General features: G+C 39.8%; 5 protein-coding genes across 19 annotated transcripts in view; 2 read left to right on the top strand and 3 right to left on the bottom strand.

Moving 5' to 3' along the window:
* The window catches only part of LOC129754380 (uncharacterized protein CG43867-like), a 691,811-nt gene that overhangs the window by 334,375 nt on the left and 334,468 nt on the right, over positions 1–22,968 (top strand). The window lies entirely within an intron of this gene.
* LOC129754384 (uncharacterized) lies at positions 1,441–14,021 on the bottom strand. Its single transcript, XM_055750434.1, has 10 exons — positions 12,749–14,021; positions 7,578–7,836; positions 4,230–5,080; positions 4,040–4,173; positions 3,894–3,969; positions 3,726–3,820; positions 2,888–3,049; positions 2,653–2,818; positions 2,479–2,580; positions 1,441–2,405 (listed from the first exon to the last, which is right to left on the bottom strand). The coding sequence occupies exons 1-10, from the start codon at positions 12,861–12,863 to the stop codon at positions 1,906–1,908; spliced, it is 2,460 nt and encodes an 819-aa protein (XP_055606409.1). The 5' UTR covers positions 12,864–14,021; the 3' UTR covers positions 1,441–1,905.
* On the bottom strand, positions 14,801–17,615 carry LOC129754385 (bifunctional lysine-specific demethylase and histidyl-hydroxylase NO66-like). 3 transcript variants are annotated; one of them, XM_055750438.1, is made up of 4 exons: positions 17,503–17,615; positions 17,261–17,439; positions 16,672–16,857; positions 14,801–16,596 (listed from the first exon to the last, which is right to left on the bottom strand). In XM_055750438.1, the coding sequence occupies exons 2-4, from the start codon at positions 17,435–17,437 to the stop codon at positions 14,896–14,898; spliced, it is 2,064 nt and encodes a 687-aa protein (XP_055606413.1). In that variant the 5' UTR covers positions 17,438–17,439; positions 17,503–17,615; the 3' UTR covers positions 14,801–14,895. The 3 variants fall into 3 exon arrangements, with proteins under 3 accessions (XP_055606413.1, XP_055606412.1, XP_055606411.1); XM_055750437.1 differs by having other exon boundaries at positions 14,801–16,593; positions 17,198–17,439; XM_055750436.1 differs by having other exon boundaries at positions 17,198–17,439.
* Positions 17,670–18,154, top strand: LOC129754392 (39S ribosomal protein L33, mitochondrial). The gene is made up of 3 exons (XM_055750446.1): positions 17,670–17,806; positions 17,871–17,974; positions 18,047–18,154. The coding sequence occupies exons 1-3, from the start codon at positions 17,766–17,768 to the stop codon at positions 18,097–18,099; spliced, it is 198 nt and encodes a 65-aa protein (XP_055606421.1). The 5' UTR covers positions 17,670–17,765; the 3' UTR covers positions 18,100–18,154.
* Positions 19,267–22,968, bottom strand: part of LOC129754383 (1-phosphatidylinositol 4,5-bisphosphate phosphodiesterase-like) — a 114,961-nt gene continuing 111,259 nt past the window's right edge. For all 3 annotated transcript variants that reach the window (XM_055750432.1, XM_055750431.1, XM_055750433.1), the window contains exons 12-13: positions 22,855–22,944; positions 19,267–21,855 (exon numbers count right to left, since the gene is read on the bottom strand). In XM_055750432.1, the coding sequence (XP_055606407.1) occupies positions 21,787–21,855; positions 22,855–22,944 (159 nt within the window). In that variant the 3' untranslated portion in view covers positions 19,267–21,786. The remainder of the gene's footprint in view (positions 21,856–22,854; positions 22,945–22,968) is intronic.

The following is a 22,968-nucleotide window of genomic DNA, read 5'->3' on the forward strand; positions in this document are numbered from 1 at the left end:
CCCAGAAACCGAGCCTCAGCCTGCGAAGAATCCCCTAGAACATCATCAGAAGTATCACTTCTACACAGCCTTAGTTCGGTGCCAGCCGCAAATCTGGTTGTTCCAAGTCCTGGTTCACCCAGGGCGCTTGCTGGCACCAGACACCTGTGTATTTCACAGGCAAGTACACCAACGCATATCCAACCCGAACACATTTCCGATGCACCGTACCTTTCAGCACCCACGAGATCAATCACCAATCGATGGACCGGCATTAACACATCGTTACCCACACGTCGTCACGGCAACAGCACCACATCCAGAAATAGAGCCCCAACCAGCGAAGAAACCTTGGTCCTCCAATGGAACGTGTGCGGCGCCAACCCACGCAGAACCGAATTACAACAACTTATCAGCCGGTACGATCCTGTAGCTATAGCCATCCAAGAGCTTCGCACACCGAACCTTAACGGGTATGTAAAAAACTATCGCTGGTTTTCAACTCCTAGCGCATTTCCCTACACTTCGAGTGCTGGCCTTGGAATCCGAAATGGTATCCCGGCATCCCAAGTTAGCCTTAATACATCCCTGCCTTTCTGCGCTGTCACCATAGAAGCACCCATAAAAGTTACGATATTATCCACATACCTTCCAAATAACGAGTCTCTCGAGTCCTTAAAAACTGAATTCGAGAATGTCCTCGATTCTTTATCTCATCCTCTTCTGATTGTTGGAGATTTCAACGCTCACAATGCCATATGGGGTGGTGAACGTACTGACCGTCGTGGACGATTCATAGAACAACTTGCTGCCGAAAATGTACTGATCATCTTAAATTCATTCGAACATACCTACTTCCATCTTCCTAATGGTACAACCAGTGCAATAGACCTATCCATGGCTTCCTAAAAAAATATGTATATGTTCAAAAATTATCAATTATCGTTCGTTGCATCACTAAAATAGTTCTCAACAAATTCCCGTTGAAAGTGAAAATAAAAAAATGTTGGTAAAAAGTAACGGTGCTTTTGTGAAAAAATTTCAAAATTTGCACTTGCCCCGTTTATTTAGCCAAAATATGCAAAACAAAAACACACTGTTCATGTCTAGTCTAGTACGTACTTGAATTCGTGTGTGATCAAACAGTGCCGTGTTTTTAGTGCAAAATTTAAAGAAAGTTTAGTTTATCTATGTCAGATTGTTTGTTTGAGTCTAAACAACTATTTCTAGAAGCAGAAATATTTTTTACTTTTTTTGTAACAGAGAAAAGTTGAACGTTTGCTTTAGGGTAGGATGACCCTGGCCATTGAAAAAAAAAATCTAAAATAAGGTATCCTGTTCTAAAATATAACATTGGGCGAGTCACGTGACCCGTAGTATAACCCCCTACTATTGTCATCTTTTGCTTGCCGATCCGTTGTTTAGGCTTCAGTTGTGATACGAAATAATGAAAACCGCTGATTTGGTTTTTGTCTTTACTGGTATTGGTTCGATTTTGTTTTTTGTTACTTAATCAACATTCAATATACTTTACAATTAAACTTGAGTTTTGTTTTCCTTTGTAAGGAGTGCGTAGGTTTTACTCTAAACATTTCTATATATACCGTATAAATAATAACCCCATTGGACAAAAACTGCTGCTGCTGTTGGCTTTCCCTAAGAATTTTCGTCCTCTCGTAAATGTGTTTTTAAAATCGATTTCGGCAGAAGCAGACAAAATATCATTTCACGTTACCACACATTAGCTTAATCACACATTAGAACCAGATTTTGAAAAAATTTGATAAATATTGAATTCTGTTTTTTTTTGAAAAAGGAAGATAGGTCTAATTCGTTTTCAAAAATTTCAAACTTATCTGCTAACAAGTGTGTATGTGTAAGATTAAAGCACGCGCGCGGTTCGCTTGGTCAACTTCATCTCTTTCTCTATTCGTGGTGCCGCAGTCCACATATCGAAATAAATGTGCTAAAGTTTTGTAAATGGCATGCCGGAACCACGGTGTAGGCGATCCGGGCCACATTGGACGGTGAGCTGAGAAAACTTTCGATGGCATCCACTAACGATTGAACCGATTCTATGGCCGCCACCTGATAGAAGAAGCGCAAATGAACGGTCGGCTTGCATGGTTCCGCTGCTGGTTGTTGGCTGTTACTTCCATTTTTGGCCGGTCGGTGGTGATGATGATGATGTTGGTTATGGTTGTCATTCATGTGCTGCTGGGACTGGTTCGGATGTTCTTCCGATGACGATGAACAGGACTCGTTCGACGGGCTGTTTCCTAAAGGGTAGTCTTGCAGTAGCTTTCGTAACACGTAGGCGATAGTGTCATGTATCTGTTCTCTGCTGATAGACTGGGCTAGCTGTTTGTGGTGCAGCATAAAATCGTCACTCAGTTCCGTTAGTTTGGTCGTTGAGGTGGCTAGGCCTATGAAAAGAATACGAATAAAAATGTTAAAAAGGTCTTCTTTTGCACTTTTGATAGTCCTTCGAGATCATACCGGTAGAGACGTAACAGACGACTGAAGCACAGTTGTTCTCGTAGTTCCAACGCCGCCGTATCGATATGGTATAATCGCCAATAGAGCAACCCGTTTCTTCATCTAAGCGAGAATAATAAAAAAGGGTATTGAAAGAATGCTTTTGAGTAGGTAAGAGACCGTTAAAAATCTTACAATCAAATTTATCGTTGTGCGTGTGTGCCCAGACTTGCCACTCGATGAGTGCACCCCGGGGTAGGGCTGGAACTACGAGATAATCCATGATCGCATTGGCCGAACGTCTCTCCCACTGGCGTCTCGCTTCGTAGATGTAGCTTGGGTGGGTGACGAAGCATATACCCTGAAAAATGAACAAAATGTCAAATTTCGTTCATAGACTTTTTGAAGTGGATGACGTTGAATAACTAACCTGAACGACGTCCCTCAACAATCCCTGAGCGTTCATTGCTTTGGCTATCCGGCTGAGGTGCCTCAGAGTGAGCTTAGTCTGCTGTCGAATGCCGCCCTCGATGATGGTCATACTGCCCGGGATCAGCGCAATCTGGCCGGAAATGTAGGTTATGTTGCCAATCTGTGTTTTGAAAGCAGACAAAATATCTATTAGGTTGGTTGAAATTCATCATGTCTAGCGTAACATTTAAAAAGGGCGAAACTAGCAGTTAGCTCGAAACGAGAAAAACGCGTTTGAAAATTCCGAACACCTATTCAAATCCTATTTATAAAATCGACCACTTTTTGTTCAACAAAATCAAAAAATGTGCATTATATTCACTTATTGTTCAATGGTTATCAAGAACTTTAACTTTTTTCACGTAATTTCAGAGATTTTCTAGTTTCGCCCTATTATTGTTTTTGATTTCAGTTACGCCTGCAAGTTTCGCCCAATTGATCGACCGTTTTTGTTTTGGTTTTGAAGTTACGCCCATTCATCCTACACGCAAAAACTAATTAGGCCGTTTTGTCACACACGGTCAACTCAGTTACGCCTTTTGGCTCTACACGAATAGAAAAATTCACTCCATTTTGAATAGGCGTAACTTCACGTTCCAACGAAAATGCATCAACAGGAAGTTTCGCCCAATTGAATTTTATCAATTTTTTGAAAGTTTTAAGTAATTTTAAGATGAAACCGCGTTTGATAGGTAAAGTACAACCGCGTGCATTCGGAATGACTGTTAACTCGATTTGTTTACATTTGGCAGTTTCGCCCTTTTGAAATGTTACGCTAGATGTATGGCAAAATTTACCTTGGTCGATTGACTATAAGTTCCAATGTTGGCCGGCGCCCAGTGAGATATGCCCTGAACATGCATGGTGTGTCTTTTATGTTCCAACTCGACGACTGTAACGTACAAAAGCAATCACTCATTAGTAAAATCCAGGAGTGTCAATCGGTTTTTGAAGGGTCACATTACTTGACTTTTCGGGGTTGAAAGCCACGGCCTCCAAGACAACGTGACAATTTTCCGGAAGGGGACATTCTACGCATACCTAAAAAGGGAGAATTTGAATAAAAGAATAGATTGGTTGAAAGTTAAGACTCTAATACTCTAATACTTACCCTTGTGGGTGGGTTGGTGAAATTGAACATATCGGAATAAACTTTGTTAAGCATAGAATAGTCTTTCATATCCCGTACGTATAAAGTTATGTAGCAGATTTGGCGAAGCGTAAACGAATGTGACATCAAAAGTTCTGGAAATGAAATTCAAAATTTTAATTCAGGAAAAAAGCTGGGATAACGAAAATACCTTCTAAAGTTTTCAGAGCAATCTCCATCGCTTGACTAGATGATTCTGCGACGCCTTGAACGCCGGCCACCCACATCCAACCTTTCGAGTTAACCATTGCCCTCGGTCGATTGCCCAGCGGTTGGCGTTCACGCTCAAACGCCAGCGTTCCTCCGCTCCCACTGCTGTCAGCTCCACCATCAACATCCATGCTCAACTCCCTGGCAATTATCCTGACGGGTGATTTCGGCAGTGCCGGTTCCGTGGAAATATCTTTGGTAATGCTATTGCTACGCGAAATTCCGCCTCCGCCGCCACTCTCCATTCCGCTGAGATCGTCTTTGCTGAAAGAATTTCTCATCGCCACAACCCGTGCGTTGTTGGCCTTTTCGATCATTTCCAGCTCCGTTTCGCTCAGATCGGGATCACTGAGATCGCTGTAACTGCTTTCGTTCAAATCGGCAATAAAATCGAGAGAATTTTTCACGAGCACTCCTTCCTGCCGTTCCTTTGGCACCAAACGCAGCTTAGTAAAGTTCAGATAACCCACCGGACATACCGGATCGGCCGAACTGATCACGGTTTGAACGTCGTCCACGACGATTCGACTCCGGAACAGCGGACAATCCAGGGTGAACGTTTCATATTCACCACCCTCACCGCACACGTTCAACCCGTACTTTTCCTTCATGTTTAGCAGATGAGGTTGCATTTCCTTGAGCGACTTTCCTAGATGACGATCCGGTATCAACCCTAGGGCGGCTACCTTGATGATGATTGCATGCACCTGGCAGTCGATCATCTCCTGAAGCAGCTCCGTCTGGTCACGGCGCCACAGATAGGCCAGCGAGATCAGCTCCAACCGTTTGCACCTGTTTGCAAGAAATCGAAATTTGTGTTTTAGTTTTTTTCTAATTTTTGGTTCAATCACATGAACTGACGATCTGTGACGATCAATGAAGAAGTTCATCGACGCCCCGTGTGCGGCATCTATGAACCACTGACCATACTGACTGGACACTCGATTTCGTTTGTTGGATAATTTTTCCAACAGTACGCAATATCGATTCCAGAGTGCACATCGATCGATTTAAAGAAACCCAACTCTAAAAAAAAGGGCATTTCCTACGATAAAATCGGGCTAAACAGGTACATTTTTCCTACAGGGCATTTTTATCGGAAAAATGGTAGGTTCGCCACCTACCATTGTTATTGCGAACCCGCAAAATTAGCCAGAAATTGGTCGAATTTTTGTTCTAAGTGTCCAGTGTCAGTGTGATCAGTTTATGAACTATGAATCCGCAGCCCATAACGCAATATTTCGGAAATTTATCCCGCTAGCGGTTCAACTTTTTTTGCGCACGATTTGACCACCGTCAATTTAGTCTATTTTATCGGTGGATAGCTTTTTAACTTGTAGTCTACTGTACGAACTAGACAGAAAAATAGAATTTTTTACCCCTTCTCCAATTGAAAGATTCGGATTTCACGTAATAAAACAGATTTTCATTGACTGATACTATGTTACGATCTTCGACAAAGTTGTTCAATAGAAAATTTCATATAGAGAATTTATAAATTGGCACAAACCGATTAGATGGTTCGGTTTTAGAGTTTAGAGAAAAATCATGTTCGTTTTTCAGTACAAAATGTTGAATTTGTATGTTTTCAACTCAAACGAAGCATTTTAGACCTCAGCGTTTGAAAAATTCGAAAATGACTGAGCTATACTTTTAAGGCAAAAAAATAGGAAATGTTGTTATCATGCCTTGAGAATAAAATTTTCATACACCATGCCATGCCATGCCAAATGTGGCAAAAAATGAGACTTCAAGTCCACAACTGTACGTCGTTTAGCGAAAAATTTGAAAGCGTATTAATGTAAAATTTCACCAATGCCGAATTTTATTTGATGCCTTATGATTTTTCAGTTTTGGAAAAATCTGACATCACTTTGTTTACCATGTATGAAAATATGTGCTCTCATTTTGGCTGCGGCCCACCTTATGTTAAGCATTATGAGAGCAGATTCGGCTCTCAGGGCGTAATAGAAAATTTTTATAAAATTCTGCTTTAAAATTCTGCCGGAGATTTGAATTCTGTTCCCCGCAGTTCTTACATTTTAAATCAGATGTTCTTATTCTGCGCCTCGCCTCTAAAGCGACTGCTGGAATCGAGTGACTTGGCTATTTGGGATGAATAAACCCATTGGGCCTAAAATCCCGGAGAAAAAAATCTCTCATGTCTAATGTCTCAATCTCATGTTTCAAGTTTCAGGTCTCAAGTTTCAGGTTTCAGGCCTCAAGTCTCAGATTTCATGTCTAAGTATCTCAATCTTCAAAGCAGGTCCCTCCTGTCCCAACCTCAAAAATTTGTCGCACGGTTTTCGAGAATTACCTAACACGGTTTATTTTATACGATACGTATAATACTAATGTAGAAAAAACTTTACTGTATTATTTTCTAAAAACACATGCATATGCCAGATGAAAACCCAAGTTTTCTACGGTAATAAATAGGAAATAATTTTGCCAAAACTGATGGAGCACATCTTGCCTCGTGTGGCCATCATGTCTTTTAAAAATATTTTCTTGTTCATTTTTAAGGTGTAGCCAAAAAATGACCTTTGTCAAATGATTTTTTTCCTCTTTCAACAGTTAAGAGGCCGTAAAAAAATCATATTTGGATTCAGCGCCCTCAAATTGGCTAAAATCACCTCATAAATTCTTGACACCTCGAAACCGGTGAATTTTGTTGACTTGTGTTATTGTTGTATATTTGTTAATTTATGAAACGAAGGGTTAACGGTGAATCGGCACTCGATGAAATCGAGAATCAATCAATGCTATCAATCGGCACTATCAATTATTAGTGTACAAAAACGTCATTCGCATACGTACGGTTTGTTTAAATATTCCTCGTGATAACGTAAAAATACAATATTTTGTTTTTGACCACTGCTGAATGCAGTATGAAACAACCTCGCGGAAAAAAACACAATAGGATTCAGCGCCACTGATAGCAAACCGACGAACGGCGGAAGCAAGATAAGAAGCATCCAAAAATCTCATTATATGTATGCATGTGTTCAGGCAGCTATAGGATTGCCCGCCCTATGCAGCGCAGTCACGTTATTGCATTGACTACAATGTAGCGCCAATAAAAGCGCACCGGCTTCTCGCGAACAGGTTCACGGGGAAAGCACGGTTTGTTGATATGATGTTGGTGGTTCATCGGTCGGCCGTACGGAAGCAAACAGGTTGTTTGTACCACAGACAGTCTAGCCGACTATAATCCGACCAACACAATATGCATACCTAGATATAGGTTAGCACTAACTAGTTATATTGTAATGAAACATTCGCTTACACATTCTCGACCCGCACACGCTGATAGTCGGATAGGATAGCGCCAACGGCCACGGCTTCCACGTTTTGCTCTTCCTTCACCTGACGGAGCAGCTCGTACAAATCTTCCACCTCGTCGTCTTCGGTCGGTTCGTAGTTGCCCTTGGTGTTGATCGAGTTTCCTCGCGTGATTCGCCGATACAGGGGTAGCTCCATGGCCTGGGCCAGCTTCTCAATGCCCTGGTGGCCGACCGTTTGGTACATGTAGCTGTCCAGTTCATCTGAAAAGGGGAACAGAGATTTGTTTTTGTGAGATAAGATTTAGATACTATTGTTTTCGAAGACGAAATTTAATGAAGAGAAATGACATTCGTTTACGACAATCAGCTAAAATCACTTTAAAATTCGTTCAAAAACAAGCATTTCATTCATACTATGGACATGAATAAGTTTGTGACAGTATAAAAGAGAAGTTGATCTCACAGCAGCTTCAAACTGGAGCGATTTGATCTAGGATTACCTTTGCCGGCGTATATTTTTTATTGTAGTTGTTATTGATCTTTATTGGTTTAACGGCAGTCCATCGATACAAAATAAAAGTCAAGGAAATAAAAGTATTGCTTAACCCTCTTGAACCCATTTTTTTTCACTGAAAAATTTACATAAGTTGTATTTTGTGATAACAAACAACTTTTGTTCTACGAAAAGCCATATTGATGGAAAATATTTGATTTATCAAACAAAATATTTTTTTCTAATGAAAAACTGATAATAAGAAGAAAAACCCCTATAAACCCCCTTGCTCCTTATTCAAAGATTTTTTTTAACTGTTGAGTCGCCGCAACTATTACGGCCCCCTTCCCTACTAACTAGTGAAACGAATACTCTCGGCACATTAAAACTTTGTAAAAGGCCTTTAATAAACGAGTTGTAAATTCAAAAAAAAGAAAAACAAAATATTTTTAGGCAAGTTTTTTATTTCTATTTTTAACAAACTTCGGTTAAATTTTTTTTTAACTCTGCATGTAAGGTTTGTGTAGGGTCTGCTAATTAAGTTAGTGGGTTCCGTACGCGTCTGTTCTCCATGTCAGGGGCAATGTGCGGAGTGCAACAACGTCCTGGTGGTGTTCCTGACCCAAAATAGTAACATCACGACGATCCTCCTGTGAGATAGTGGGGTTAAATGTGGGCCATACGAGCCAGTGACTACACAAAAATACAAGCAACGAACATAATGAACAACAAACTTCGGATGGAAATCGGCAAAGACCCACGCGACGCGACCAGCAATTGGAAACTTGGAACATGGAACTGCCGATCTCAAAATCTCATGGGCAGTACCCACGTGCTCTCCAACAAATCGGGTGTAATCGGGTGTGCCGGTTGAGAATCAAGGGCCGTTTCTGCAACATCAGCATCATCAACGTACTTAGCTGACCAACGAAAACGGCCTCAGAGTAATAGATTTCGCCGTTTCCAAACGGATAGCCGTACGTAGTATCTTTTTCCAGCACCGTGTCTTACACAAGTACACCTAGAGATCAACGTACCAAACGCAATCACAGATCGACCACTTTGTGATAGACAGCCGGCACTTCCCGGACATCATCGACGTCAGGTCCTGTTGAGGCGCCAACATCGAGTCACTATTATCTGGTGATGGTGAAGATGCGCCCAAAACTCTCCGTAGTGCTTCGGTTAAATATTGCACGACTGAAGCAATCTGAGGGCTAACTGAGTTAGGGGGCTCTGTACGCGTCTGAACAACAACAATAAACCCCTGGTGGTGTTCGAGACCCAAAACAGCAACAGCATAACCATCATACTCCTGCGAGATAGTGGGGTTAGCTGTGGGTCTTACGAGTCAGTGACTACAAAAAATACAAGCAACGAACAATGAATTTCGGATGGAAATCGGTAAAGACCCACGCGACGAAAAGGATTGGCAATTGGAAACTTGGAACATGGAACTGTTGATCTCTAAATCTCATGAGCAGTACCCACGTGCTCTCCAACAAATAGAAGAGCCGCAAATTCGACATCGAAGCGCTGCAGCAGGTATGGCAACACACACGAGCTTGGGACAGCTTTGATAATGATGAGGAAGATGAAGAAGCGCGTGATCGGGTGGTGGCCGATCGATCCACCAATTTTCCGGTTGAGAATCAAGGACCGATTCTTCAACATCCATAGATTTCGCCACCTCCAAACGGGTCGTACGTAGTACTTTTTTCCAGCATCCTCCCACACAAGTACACCTGGAAAATACCGTACCAAATGCAATCACAGATCGACCACGTTTTGATAGACAGCTGGCACTTCCCGGACATCATCGACGTCAGATCCTGTCGAAGCGCCACTATCTGACGAGTCGGACCACTATCTGGCGATGGTGAAGATGCGCCCAAAACTCTCCATAGTAGAAAGCATACGAAACCGACGCCCGCCTCGGTTAAATATCGTACGACTGAAGCTACCTGAGGGTGCGGCAGACTACGCGCAACCGATCGAAGTTGCGCTGCCGGCAGAGGGCGAGTTTGACGAAGTCTCGAGGACTGTTGGGATACCATCAAGACAGCCATTAACAGCGCTGCGAAGAAAGTCATCGGGCATGTGGAACGAACTCGACGGAACGTTTGATTCGATGAGGAGTGTAGGAGGGTGATGAACGAAAAGAAAGCGCGCGTAGACGGCAGTTGTGCAAAGAAGCAATCGTCGAAACGTGGAAAATCACCGACAGCGGAAGAGACAGCGAGTTCAAATTTTCCAGAAGAAAAGCGCCGCTTAGAAGAGGAGGAGCTCGATAAGCTGGAGCAGTTGCATCGGTCTCAAGAAACACGAAAGTCCCGCAAAGGCTTCGTGCCGCACCCGCAAGCCGAAATTTGCCAGGATGAGGACGGAGGCATCCTGACGCAATCGTTAGGTGATCAAAAGGTGGAAGCAGCACTTCGATGAACACCTGACGGCGCACATGCATGGGATTAAGACGGTGTACATCGCCGGCGTAGCCAATGACGAGGTGGAGCCACACCCAATGATAAGTAAAATTAAGGATTCCATTCACCAGCTGAACAGCAAAAAATCGGCTGGAAGGATAGCATCGCAGCTGAACTCATAAAAATGGGGCCGGACAAGTTGGGCGATTGCCTACATCGGTTGATAGTCTGGAACTGAGACACAGAACAACTATCGGAGGAGTGGAAGGAGGGGGTTATGTGCCCCATATACAAGAAGGCCGACAAATTGTACTGTGAGAGCTATTCCTGTCTTCAATGGCGCCTACAAAGTGTTGTCCCGAATCCTACTTCGCCGCCTAACGCCACAAGCAAACAGATTCGCGAGAAGTCTTCATGGAGGGACGGTCTACGACGGACCAGATCCTCACACTACGGCAAATCCTTCAAAAATACCGTGAATTTCGAAGCCGCATACAGTACAAACGACCGTGGCGAGTTATAGAAAATCATGGAACGCAGTGCTGTGTGCGGATTTCGGGTAAATTGCCGAGTTCATTCGAATCGCTCAGGGGGCTTGGACGAGGCAATGGTATATCCTGCATGATGTTCGACGTGACGCTAGACGTTGTTATTCGACGAGAGGAGGGCGATTTTCTTATCTGCTTTGCCGACGACATTTAATATAGTGGGCAGATCATCTGCGGCGGTGGAGGAGAGCTACCGCAAACTGAAACGCGAAGCAGGAAGGATTGGGTAAATGATTAAAACGTCCAAGACGAAGCATATGCTGGCCTGCGAATCCGAGACCGATCGAGCCCGCTTGTACAGAAATAACGAGGTGACGATTGACGGCAACGAGTTGGATGAACCACGAGCTCGCGCGCTTCAACGGCGAACCCAGTATCCAGAAAGTGGCGAAAGATGGACGGATACGTTGCGCAGGACATGTTGCGAAAATGCCGGCCACCTGTCCTGCAAAACAGGTTTTCGTTGCAAATCCGGTTGGAACGAGATGAACAGGGGCGCAACGAGCGAGGTGGTTAGACCAAGTGGAGCGTGACCTGGCGTATGTGGGATGCCCAAGAAGTTGGAGAACGGTTGCCATGAACCGAGTGAATTGGAGGAATATTGTTCATCAGGTGATGTCGTGGGACGCGTAAAAAGCGTAAAAAATAAATTTTAGGGATTACAATGCAAATTCATATTACTTTTTTAAAAAAATTGTATAGGTACTATAGCAATTTTTTCAAACTTCAAGAAATTTAAATGTACAAGCATAAAACAAAATCTGGAGGTGGGCGTGGGACGCAGAGCAGCGTTCGGATGACTATCACCACACGCGCTCTCTCGAATGGTTTATTCTCTTCAGTTGAGAGCCTCGAATAGCAAGTCCACCCAAATCCCACGATTTCTGCTTGCTCGTTATGATAATAGGTACCTTATTTTTATATGTTATAAATATGTTACAAATTATAAGAAACTTCAGTAAATTGTAATCTGCACATAACAACAGTATCGTTTATTCTACATATTTTTATCGCACTTAAATTTTAAAATCAAATTAATTAAATTAACTAGCCTGCTGTTGTTACCTCATTTTGGTCTCAGCTTGCTATCATATTGAATTTAGTGAAGCCCTAATGTTGCCCAATTGTTCTGTAAAAAGGTCTCAGTAATGCTCTCAGTTTGCTGTTGATACCTCATGTTGGTCTGTTTGTTTGTTTTTTTTTTTGGAATTTTAAACCAGTTGTTTATCCATCCCTTTGGTCTCAGTTTGCTATCTATTTGAGCATCAAAGTCAAACCGTAAACTACCACTACAGTTTAAAAAAAAATTTGGCTCAATGCTTCTACATTTGAAAACGTAAATATCCCAAAATTATTCGCTTTAAGTGTACCAAAAAAAAACTAAAACTATACATGACAAAATATGTAAAAATTGATTCAATGTTAAATTTCCATGAACCACTTGTTCTTTTTCTCTTAGCTCGGGTCTTAGAGTGCTAAGGGGAATTCGATAGCAAAAGAGTTTGTATAGCTACATATATTTATGTGGACCATGTGCCGCTTGTACAGAATAAAACAGTCATAACGTTTGTCATAATAAATCATCATTCTCAAACCCGAGAAGTTCATCGAAGTTATAACTTATAAGTAATCAGTTGTATGCTATATTTTAAATTGTGCATTTATTTTATATTTCACGCTGTACATAACTAGTAACAAGTGTAGCTTACCTTTGTCCTTAGGATGCAAATTGGCCAGCGCTATCACCTGGTGGCCTTCAGCTGTCACCTGCATCATGTTGTAGGTGCTATCCTTGCCCCCACTAACCAGGGCTACCACTCTCATTTTGACGAGTTGTTGAAGTTTTCAACGAAGTTGCAGCTTAACTTTGGAACAAATCCCGTCACTACCAGCTTATTACAATGCCGACAATTATAGCATTATTTTTTGCACTATCATCGAAAACAATAATCAACAAACTATGCCAAACAAACGTATCAATTGACGAAGTCCTTCGGCAGGGAACTTCAACGTGTTGCAGTCAAGTGGATGAATAACGCAATTTTTTTTAAATAATCAAAAAGCACTACGGGTAATAAAATTAGAATAAACAAGGAATCTACAGCGTTGTTACATCGAAATCAGGTGACGATGATGATAAGCTATGTTTAGGGACTTCGATCCCCGTGCCGTTTGTGGTCGGGATATCGTCGAAAACATTTCCGGAACTGATTGTTTCTTTACACAGGCGGATCACACAAAACCCAAAACAGATTTTTGCAACCCGCTTTCTCCGCAGTTGAATTCCTCCTGAAACGACCTTCACTTGCCTCCTTCGTCTCACGACTGGGCTTAACTTTTCGTTCTTCTTTCTATGTGGTTGGCGAAAACAAATTTCGTCTTCAATCGTCGTCGTCGCCGCTCTTTGTGGACAAAATAATCGAACCTAATTAGTTGCGCGACAGCGAGCTTCCGATTTTTTTTTCACATCTGAAGAACACCATACGGGTCCAAAGCTTATCGATTATGGAACATTTTTTGCATTAGGTATTTGGTAAAGGGTTTTGTTGTCTTGATTTCAAATGGCCACTGGGACAGATGGTGTACAATTCGATGGAATTGTGATGCTGCTGAACTATGCTCACTGATTTATCAACTGGATAGAGCAGCCTACATCCTATTTTTACAGAATCTCAAATAGCACTTCTACTGGGCAGGTCACGCTTATAGTCAACACGTTATCAGGTTTTCATCAATGAAATTTTCCACCTTATTATCGGATTTTCCGAGTATCGTTCACACCAGGACACAGAACCGAATCAAAGCTAGGACCAACTTGTGTAATTATTGAACCTTATTCGCAAGGTAGCCACTTGAATCTTTCTTTCTTTTGAAAATATGCCATTTGTTCCATACAAGGATGCTCCTTTTTTCGGACTGACACGACGGAGTGCTGTTCAGATTTTTCTCTCTATTTTTTGGCGACGTTTTATATGACAGATAATGGTGATCTTTTTGAAAAAATGATAACAGCAGTGTACGGTAAAAATGGGTTATTAAAATAAGGAAACGTCAACCTGCAATCCGCTTGCGTTGCAAAATTACTCAAAATTGAGATTATTTCGAATGTGTGTTAAAACTTATTGCTATATATATCAGTTTTTTTTAGTGAAATAGATTAAAATTCCTTCCATATTCTTTCAAAATATGAAAATATAATTTTTTAGTTTAATAACAGTCTACATAAAAGATACATTAAGAATATGTTAATTGAAAATCAATTAGCCAAGTTAGACCAAAGTGGTCTTATTAAATAGGCATAAGTTGTGTAATATATGCGCAAACAAATAAAAAAAAGAGTAAATTTTTGTTATTTTACAGGTACCCAAAAATATTGAGCGATGAAAAAACCTCTCCATTTGAGGAAACAAAATTGAATCGTATGATTTGTTTGAGTGCTCAAACGCTTCATGCAGTGCTGCCGTTCTGCATGATTAATTGATCTAAGAAATTAAATTCTATTCAGTTGACCTAATTGCATTTCAGTCTATACTTTGAATAGAATTTCCGACATTAAACTTAATAAAATCACGTTCAAATAGTCTGATATGATGAACAATTAATTCAGTGATTTTAAAAATTTAGCCCTCTTAACTTTTAATGCATAATGTTGTTTTAAAACAACCATATGAGAGGCCCTTGGAGCCAAGGAATATACACGCAAGTTTTACGGACTGGAACCGTAAAAAGAAAATTCTTAAAGTTCGTCCAATTTGATGGCGTTGTTCCTTAGAAAATAACTTTGCACAAGTTTTATTTCACACAATTTTAAAATATAAAAAATAAACTATAGGCTGTGTTACTTAGAAAATTACAACTAGACATTGAGCAAAATAAGTCCCTTCTCCCAGAGACTCTTGGCAAATTCAATCCGATCATCGACAGGCAGATCGGCAATCGCAATCGCCTTCGGGTATACTTTAACCAGCAGTTCCACCCCGATGGCCGCATCTTGATCGATCTCCAAGAAGTTCGGCTCGAACTCATGATACTCCCGTGAATTGTCCATATGGTAGTAGATTCGCAATTTGTCCTCTTCGTTGACCAGCCGAAGGATATTACGACGTAGCAAACGAACGGTTGTTTTATCGGTGAAATTAGGTTTCAATTTGACCGTTCCATCGGCCTTGAAATCGTAATTGTTTCCGTATACTGTCTTGGGAAGTTCATTTTTCTCAATGAGTGGAGGTAAAGCATCGTGTTGAAATCGTTTGGCCAGCTGATCGGCCGCAGCATCGAGTGCATCCGTTGTGAAAATCACGTCTATGAAAGCTTTAAATTTCTCGATAATAGCCTCCCTTGTGGTAGAATTGCTGTCCGAGTGGACGATTCCGAAATGTTGGTGGAAATCCAGTGGGATGCCTTGCCGTAACGCGATATGCTTTTCCGATGCCAAAGCTAGGGCTTGTGGTAACATATATTCCAGAAGATCGGTCCAGCTATTCTTTTGATAAACGCTCATAGTAACATGGAGTGAATGGTGCCCCGGCACGGTGCTGGCTTGATGAATAATACCACGGGGAAAATAAAGCAAATCACCGGGTTCCAAAGTCACTTCTAAGATGGGATTGCCTATTTCGCTTTGTTCGAAGTTTGGTGATGAAAATCGAGCGAGGACCTCTGATTCTACACGTGGGCTGTATAGTTTCCAATGTTTGCGACCTTCTATTTGAAGCACAAAGGCCTCGATATCATCGAAATGCGGAGCGAAGCCTTGGCTGTTCGGTGGGGTCAGATAAAAATTGGCACCCGTCATACAGTGGAAAAACTCCTGCAGTTTAACGTTCATCTCGTAGATTTCGGGAAGGTAGGTTTGTGGGTTCAACATTCGAACGCTGCATCCTTCCTCGTAGAACGCCCACATATCAGGTGGAAGAACCCTGCCATCTGGATTGTGTGTCTCACGTTTACCCTCACGGTACGAAGTGATATCGATATTTTTGGTGTATTCAATATTGTTGGTTCTGAGCATGTCATCGATTTTCTTTCTTGATAGAAGAGACTTAAAATACTCCGAATCGCCACGCTGAATTAACAAGGGTTTTTTCTCCCAGTGCTGAGCCATAAATTCGTCCACCGTAACCGGATGGATAACCCAACCGAATTTGGTGCGACCCACTTCATAACTATCTGAAATCTCCTGGTTTTCAGGAAGTAAAGTTTTAGCGACCGCACTCGCTTTTGGCGTTTTCGGTTCCTGTTTCACTTTAGATGGCGTGAAATCCAGGGGTAAAGGTATGGCAATCTTTTTAGCAGGTTTCGGTTGACTTACGGCACCTGGTATTATTGGCATGGGATTATTCAAGTTGCTTTTAAATGTTTCATCATCGAATGACGCTTCTTGCAACGCGTGGGACGAAGAATTTTCAGTTGTGCTTTTAGTTTTAGCCTTTTTGGATTGGTTCAGAGCGTTAAGCGACTTTCTCAGTTTTGTTTTGTGTCTGTTAAGGTCTTGTAGTTTAATTTTCAGTCCTGCTGGTTTGGTTCCTTTTTTTGGAGACTTTTTCGCGGCCTTCTTCTAGGATAAGGTAAAAGAAAAATATGAATTCGTAGACAAATATGAAAGCATAACAGAATTCAAAACAAGCCCCACCTTCTTTTTATCGACACCTTTCGGTGTGCTATCCTTGGATGATGAATCCTTCTTTGCTGATTGTTTTGGAGTTATAGGTTTAACTCCGTTCGGTGTGGACGTTTCAATGTTTGTGGCAGATTTATTCTTTTTCGTGTTCTTTGGAGTGAGTTTTGGTGTTCCGATCTCAACTGCTGAATTATTTTTCTAAAATCAAAATATACTACATTAGATACAAAGAATTTCTATATTATTATGTTTTTTTATGACCCAGAGATGAACCAACCTACGGAATGCGTGGCTATTAAATTATAGTAAAATTGTACAGTAGTTTTTCGATTTTATCACGCTTACTTCACCGTGATAATGGTAAAACCGTGAATTTGGCGAAACTTGAAACTAAAATAGAAAAACGGCAAATGGTTTCTGAATGATTTCCAAAAACAACGTGATAAAATCGAAACAATAACCGTGATAAAATAAAACGTGAGCTTAGCAAGTATTGGAAAATCGAACAGTGATAAAATCGAAAAACTACTGTACATACCTTTTTACTGGCGACTTTTTTCGGAGATTGGATCGCATTTCCCTGATTCAGTTCCCTCATCACCTGATCGATTAGCTGTTTCTTGGATGTGGAACCACCGCCCTCGGTAGTTTTCTTCTTTTTCGCTTGCTTTTCATTCTGGGCAGCCCCGTCCGGTTCTCCGGACTCGTTGACTCGCTTTTTCTGTTTCTTCGGCTCAGCCGGAAGTGGGGTGTCGAAAATCGAAGGCATTTTACTCATACCTGGAAAATGTAAATTAGAACATATCCTTGCAGGTAAAAAAAGAAGTTAAATTTGTGTTATACCTTGTTTTGTTCCGTTTTAAGGCACATAAATTGTAAAATATTTAGAACTTGCAACGAAAAACGGCTTTAAACAAACAATGCCAGAAAATGTGACCGGTGTGGTATTGGCTTTCAGGTCAACTGTCAAATTCGAAGCGTTTTTCCGCGTTAGGCCAAGCGTTTGCTTTGTTATGATTTTGGTTCCATTTGGTTTTGTTTGAACTGCAGGCTGTGCGGGCTCACACTTTTATGCAATTCTCACGAATTTTATCAGCCTTTTAAAAATGTTTCTTACGAATGTTTTATTAAAAAAAGCGAAAAGCAAGTAAGTAAAACCATTCTGAAATTAGGAAGCAAAATGAAAACTATTGAAACTTCCGTTTTTTCAGAAATATCCTGGTGCTGATGGAAAGTGCCGTGAGCGGACATCAGTTCACGCAAATCCGTGAACGTTTGGCCGACAAGCTGGAGCTGATTAGGTTCGATCCGTATAGTAAGTCTATAATCAACTAAGATTTTTTTTTAACTTCACATTAACAATTATGTTGTATCTTTTTCACTACAGTTCAGCGATTCTCATTGTATCGGGAACGTCGTCGCGTTCGAAGTTTGAATTAATCGGAAATGGTGGTTCGTTAGTGAGTGTTTGAATATATTGTTATAGTAATGCTGAGCTTATCATGTTCTGAATTCGCTTCGAAAGTCACATTTTCATTTATCTTGGGATACTTGTTTAGTTAATATCAGATTCAAGATAACTGAAGCTAATTTGTGTTAATAACAGAATTTATTAACTCCCATTGATCATGCGTAGAAGGCATTGATCGAAGCTAAATTTTAACCTTTAAGTCCTGCAAAATTTTTTTTTTATAAATTTCAGTGGAACTTACACTGTTTAACAAAAAGTTTAAGAATGAGTTCCTCTATTGAATCATACAAAAATTATCAAGACTTGAAAGGTCCTTTACGATTTTATAAATTTGCGTTGGAAGGCGAATGTCAGAATTGAGCACGCATCGAAAAGCCAGTTGAACAAAATAAGGCTCGGCAAGCTCCCAATCCATTTTATTGTAGGTACGACATTTCGCGACGGCAAAAAAGTTCGAGAGATATCGAAATATCAGCTCAAACTTCGTATCGTATTTTTCAATCCGATTCCGACAATCGCGGAAGTGTGGTAAGGATGTATTTTATGACACTTTATTTTGGCCTTCGTAATGGAGTAGCTCTTGACTGGATCGATCGAATGTAGACCGACGTTAGAGGACCGACGAAGTGCAACCCTTCAATAACGGGGCAGCTGAACGATCTTGATCTGGCTGACGATATTGAAAGACCAAGTCGATGGAAGCGTATGCCAAACATTTATTTCGAACGCCAACGAAACCTGGTTCAGGAAGGCTCGATTTGCTTTTACGGGTCTTCGGAACATCTGGCTGTCAATTCGGATTACTCTTGTACTCTTGTAAGGGGGAGATTACTGGCTTTCTTGGCCGATGTCTTCGGAAGAATGTATAAATCTTTATTTCGAATCGTAAGCTAGCAGTTACCAATGGCGAAGAAGAGGCGAAGCCTAGCCGCAGAAATTGGAAATGTCGACAAAATCTTGACTGATATCAGAAGAAGCGGTCTCTGGATCGCCAACAGTGGAGATCCTTTTTTCGGCCATTTACGTTGGAAGATCAGAGATAAAACCTTAAGTAAATAAGAAATATCGACAAAAGTTCCGACAATGGAATAGTGATATCTTCTACTAGAAACAGTTAAAACACATGAACACCTTCGTCAGTGATGTGTGGTGATTGATTCGTTTATATATGTTTATTTTTTCCTTCTAATTATTAATCTGTGTTTTATAAGCTTTTTCGTCACTACAATTTTCATACCGAGACGGAATTCCACCAGTAACTTGTGGATGAACTTTTTAATAGTAAGTTGATGTTTTCTCTTCTTTTATATAGGTCTTGTAAATATTTTTTAAATTTAATCACAAAATCAAACCGGATTTCTCTACTTATTGATTTTTGTATTTGATTGAAGACCTCGAATTTTAACGCTCGGAGTTACATGAGTTCATAAATACTGGATTTGAAGTTCGTTTACAATCGTTTGTCATATTTCAATCCATATGTTTATGGATTTATGCTGTCAAAGGAAGATTCTGGGATATAGGTAGTATCAACCATTCATTCGGAAAACAGGAAATGAAACGATTGCTTTTAAACTTTTGGTTCATAATTTGTGATGATTACATTGTTGTTGCTGTTTTTTTCTATCTTAAAAAGTAACGACTAGAAAACATACGTTTTTTTGTTTTTTCTCCTTTTTTCCTTTTTAATTGTGTGTTTTTCTCTTTGAGAACGGTTATTAGTTTAGTTTGTTTCTTTCTTTGCAATTGTGAACTTTGGAGGAGAGATTCGTTGAATGACTTTTATAGTTTTATATTCGACTACGAACGTACTATTTAGTTGTTTTGTCAAGCAGTGAACTTAACCACACTTGATTTTCCTCTTTCTCTCTCTCACATTCTTGCATTGTGTTTTTTGTGTGGTTCTAAATGACACGAGATATTTTCTGATGGGAAACAGGAAATTTCACCGCCACGTTGTTCTTCGTTGATAAAAAAGTATAGGGTTTGATTTGTTTTTTTTTATAGGCACTCATGATTCTTGTTGTAGTTTAAATGTATCGAGATTTGTTTATGAATAAGATGGATGAAATTGATTATTTCTTAAGTGAAAGTTGGTGTAACATGGCGTTATAGTTCATTTTCTGTCTTTCGATACACCGAATCCTACTGCGGGAAGTAAGGACAGGTGATTCTGCGTTTTGAGGGAGGGGGAGTTTTTGAAAGTAGGATTTGCTGTTCGCTTAATAGTAAATGATACTGTTGTTGTCCTATCTGATCATTATACATATTAAATATATTATAGTTTTGGTTTCCCATTTTTTCAGTAACTTGTTTAAAATTTGGTATGTCTAGTTTGCAACTGTTTAAATACGTCTTGCTTATTATTTGTTTCATTTTGAATTAGTGAATTTAAAATTGTTCTTCGATATACACTTTCTGTGATGTGTGTTTTTAATGCATATACTTTGGGGTTATCATGTTCATAAATATTTACGTGCCATCCGTTTATCTGAACGCACGACGAGCTCCCTTGGATAAAATATTTAGTTTCCACAATTAAAAACAGCTTTGATTGCTTCCTGAAAATGCAGCTAAAGGGATTGCTTCCATTAGATTTTTATCCAATCTATTCGTAAAATTAAACAACGGGGGCGCTAGATAAATTATCCTATGCAATTTCTAATTGACCTTCTTAAAGAAAATGGACATAACAATCAACATCTATCAGAAGCTGAAAACATAAACAAAAACTTCTCTTGATAAAATCAGGAAAAAGTTTAATTATATTAACATCAACTGCAAAATAAAACTATTCTCTTTCTAACTCAATAACTGTTCTTCATCTCATTTTTAATAGCATTGATATAGTACTTAATTCTTGTCCTGCGACTACTAGTCAATTTGATTCTTTCCTCTATAGCAAAAATTTCTTTTGTTCCCTTTCATTTTCATTAGATTCATAGTATTAAAGGTATGTTTTTATTCTTATTTGCAACGTTTAAAAACTATCCCTCATGGATTTTTATCGTCGGGTTGGGTGAAAAGTCACTCTTCCCTTTGTTTTTTTTCTCCCTTTAAAGTTTCCTCATAGGAAAAAAAATGTTACTAAAAACAACAACTAATCTCACTTTTGCGTTTGCTCTTTCCTAAAAGGGTTCTACCTCAGTGATAAATGTAAGTAGTTAATACTCTCTAGTTCAGTATAATATTTTCTATCTTCACCGTTTATGTGGTTTGCCTAGATTCTTCAAGTTCAAAATGATACATACTTCTTTACCACTAAGTTTGATAATGGAGATTTTGTTTTATCTTTTCATTCTAACATTTGCTTAAAATATATGGGGTTTTCGTACTCATCATATACACGTTCAGTATGTTTTTCTTTTTATATGTGTGATCCATAAATATTTCCACAGTTTCTTGTTTTCTCCTTGTTTTTGCGCTTATAAACCTAAATCAGTTACTTTAGTTCTAAAAGTTTAATTAACGAGATAGTATTTCGCTTCCTCTTGTTCCTTCTCCTCTTATCCACCTCCTGGATTTGCAGAGAAGAATAAGGGCGGGCGGCCTGTTTATATAAAAATTCAGTTCTTCTGGTTGGGTATAAAGTTTATGTTTTTTTTATTCATTCGACTCGTCGCGTCGCGCTCTGCAACTGGGCTACAGGAGTGGATTTAAGCGTAGAACTCCAACTTGCTGATCATTTTGTACTCCTCCTCATCAACTTTGTACATGTCGATTAGCTAGAAGATAGAAAAAGGTTAATTTTTGTGGCCAGATGCGCTTTTGAAAACTTTACGATTAGCTTTATTAAACAGTACCATATTGTTAGTTTTTGTCCTGTGTAATCTTTACTTTAAACTTTAGGTAGCTAAAATAAGTGCTTTATTAAAGAAGCAAAATTGTGTAATACTTAAAAACTTTAAATTAATTATTGTAGAAATGCTATTGAATAATTGATTATTATTAATACACATACTTTCAAAAAACAACAATATGGTAAGTAACTATTTGCACAACATCTTTCGACGATCAATAGTTCCAAAGCCTGCGTTAGCGTCATTTCAGTAAAACGTTTTTTTATTTAAAGTTTGTTAAGAGAACAAATGTTAATAGGGGGTAAGTAAGTTAACGTATAAAAAAACGAAAGTAAAGGAAAAACATAGCTTACGTGTTTGCAGCAAACGAAAGGTCCAGTTTTTTTTTGAAGAATGTTACAACACAAACTAAACAGTAAATTAATAGCATTTCCGGTGGCTTAAGGTACACACACGTTCGAGTGTTTCTTTCTTTCAATTTTAACTCTAGGTACCTACTAGAACAAAACAAACTAATCGTTTCAAGTATAAAAATAAATAACTCGCTTTGGCAATTCTTAACAAGATTGATCGGTTGAGAAAATAAAAAATGACAAAACTTAATAACAACGCTAAGAGATACTTATCAAATAACGGTGTAACACAGATCAGTTTGGCAACGAAATAACGATAGTTATAGAAGAGTTCGAGAATGATTTAAAAACTAAAAAAACTATAACACGACATTTCTCGGAAAAAGTCATTTGCGTTCTTTAAGAACGAGCGAGCACTACTACAAGCATGTGTAGCATTTGTGACTTGAGGCTAACTACTAGTGGATACATAGGGTCGTGAAGTCTCCCCGATTGAGATACGTTAGAAACGCGCTAGTAGGTACTACACCACTGTTTCGAGGGTTACGATTTCCCGGCAAGCGTTCTGTACCTTTTGGACATCGTTGTCGAGCTCTTCCAGCTGCTTGTCGTGGGTCACCTTGAGCTTCTCCTTCTCACGACTCTGCTTGATGCCGGCGGTCTAAAAGGAAAGTAAGAAACGTTT

The sequence above is a fragment of the Uranotaenia lowii genome, chromosome 3 (assembly GCF_029784155.1).
Source record: "Uranotaenia lowii strain MFRU-FL chromosome 3, ASM2978415v1, whole genome shotgun sequence".
Classification (NCBI taxonomy): Eukaryota; Metazoa; Arthropoda; class Insecta; order Diptera; family Culicidae; genus Uranotaenia; species Uranotaenia lowii.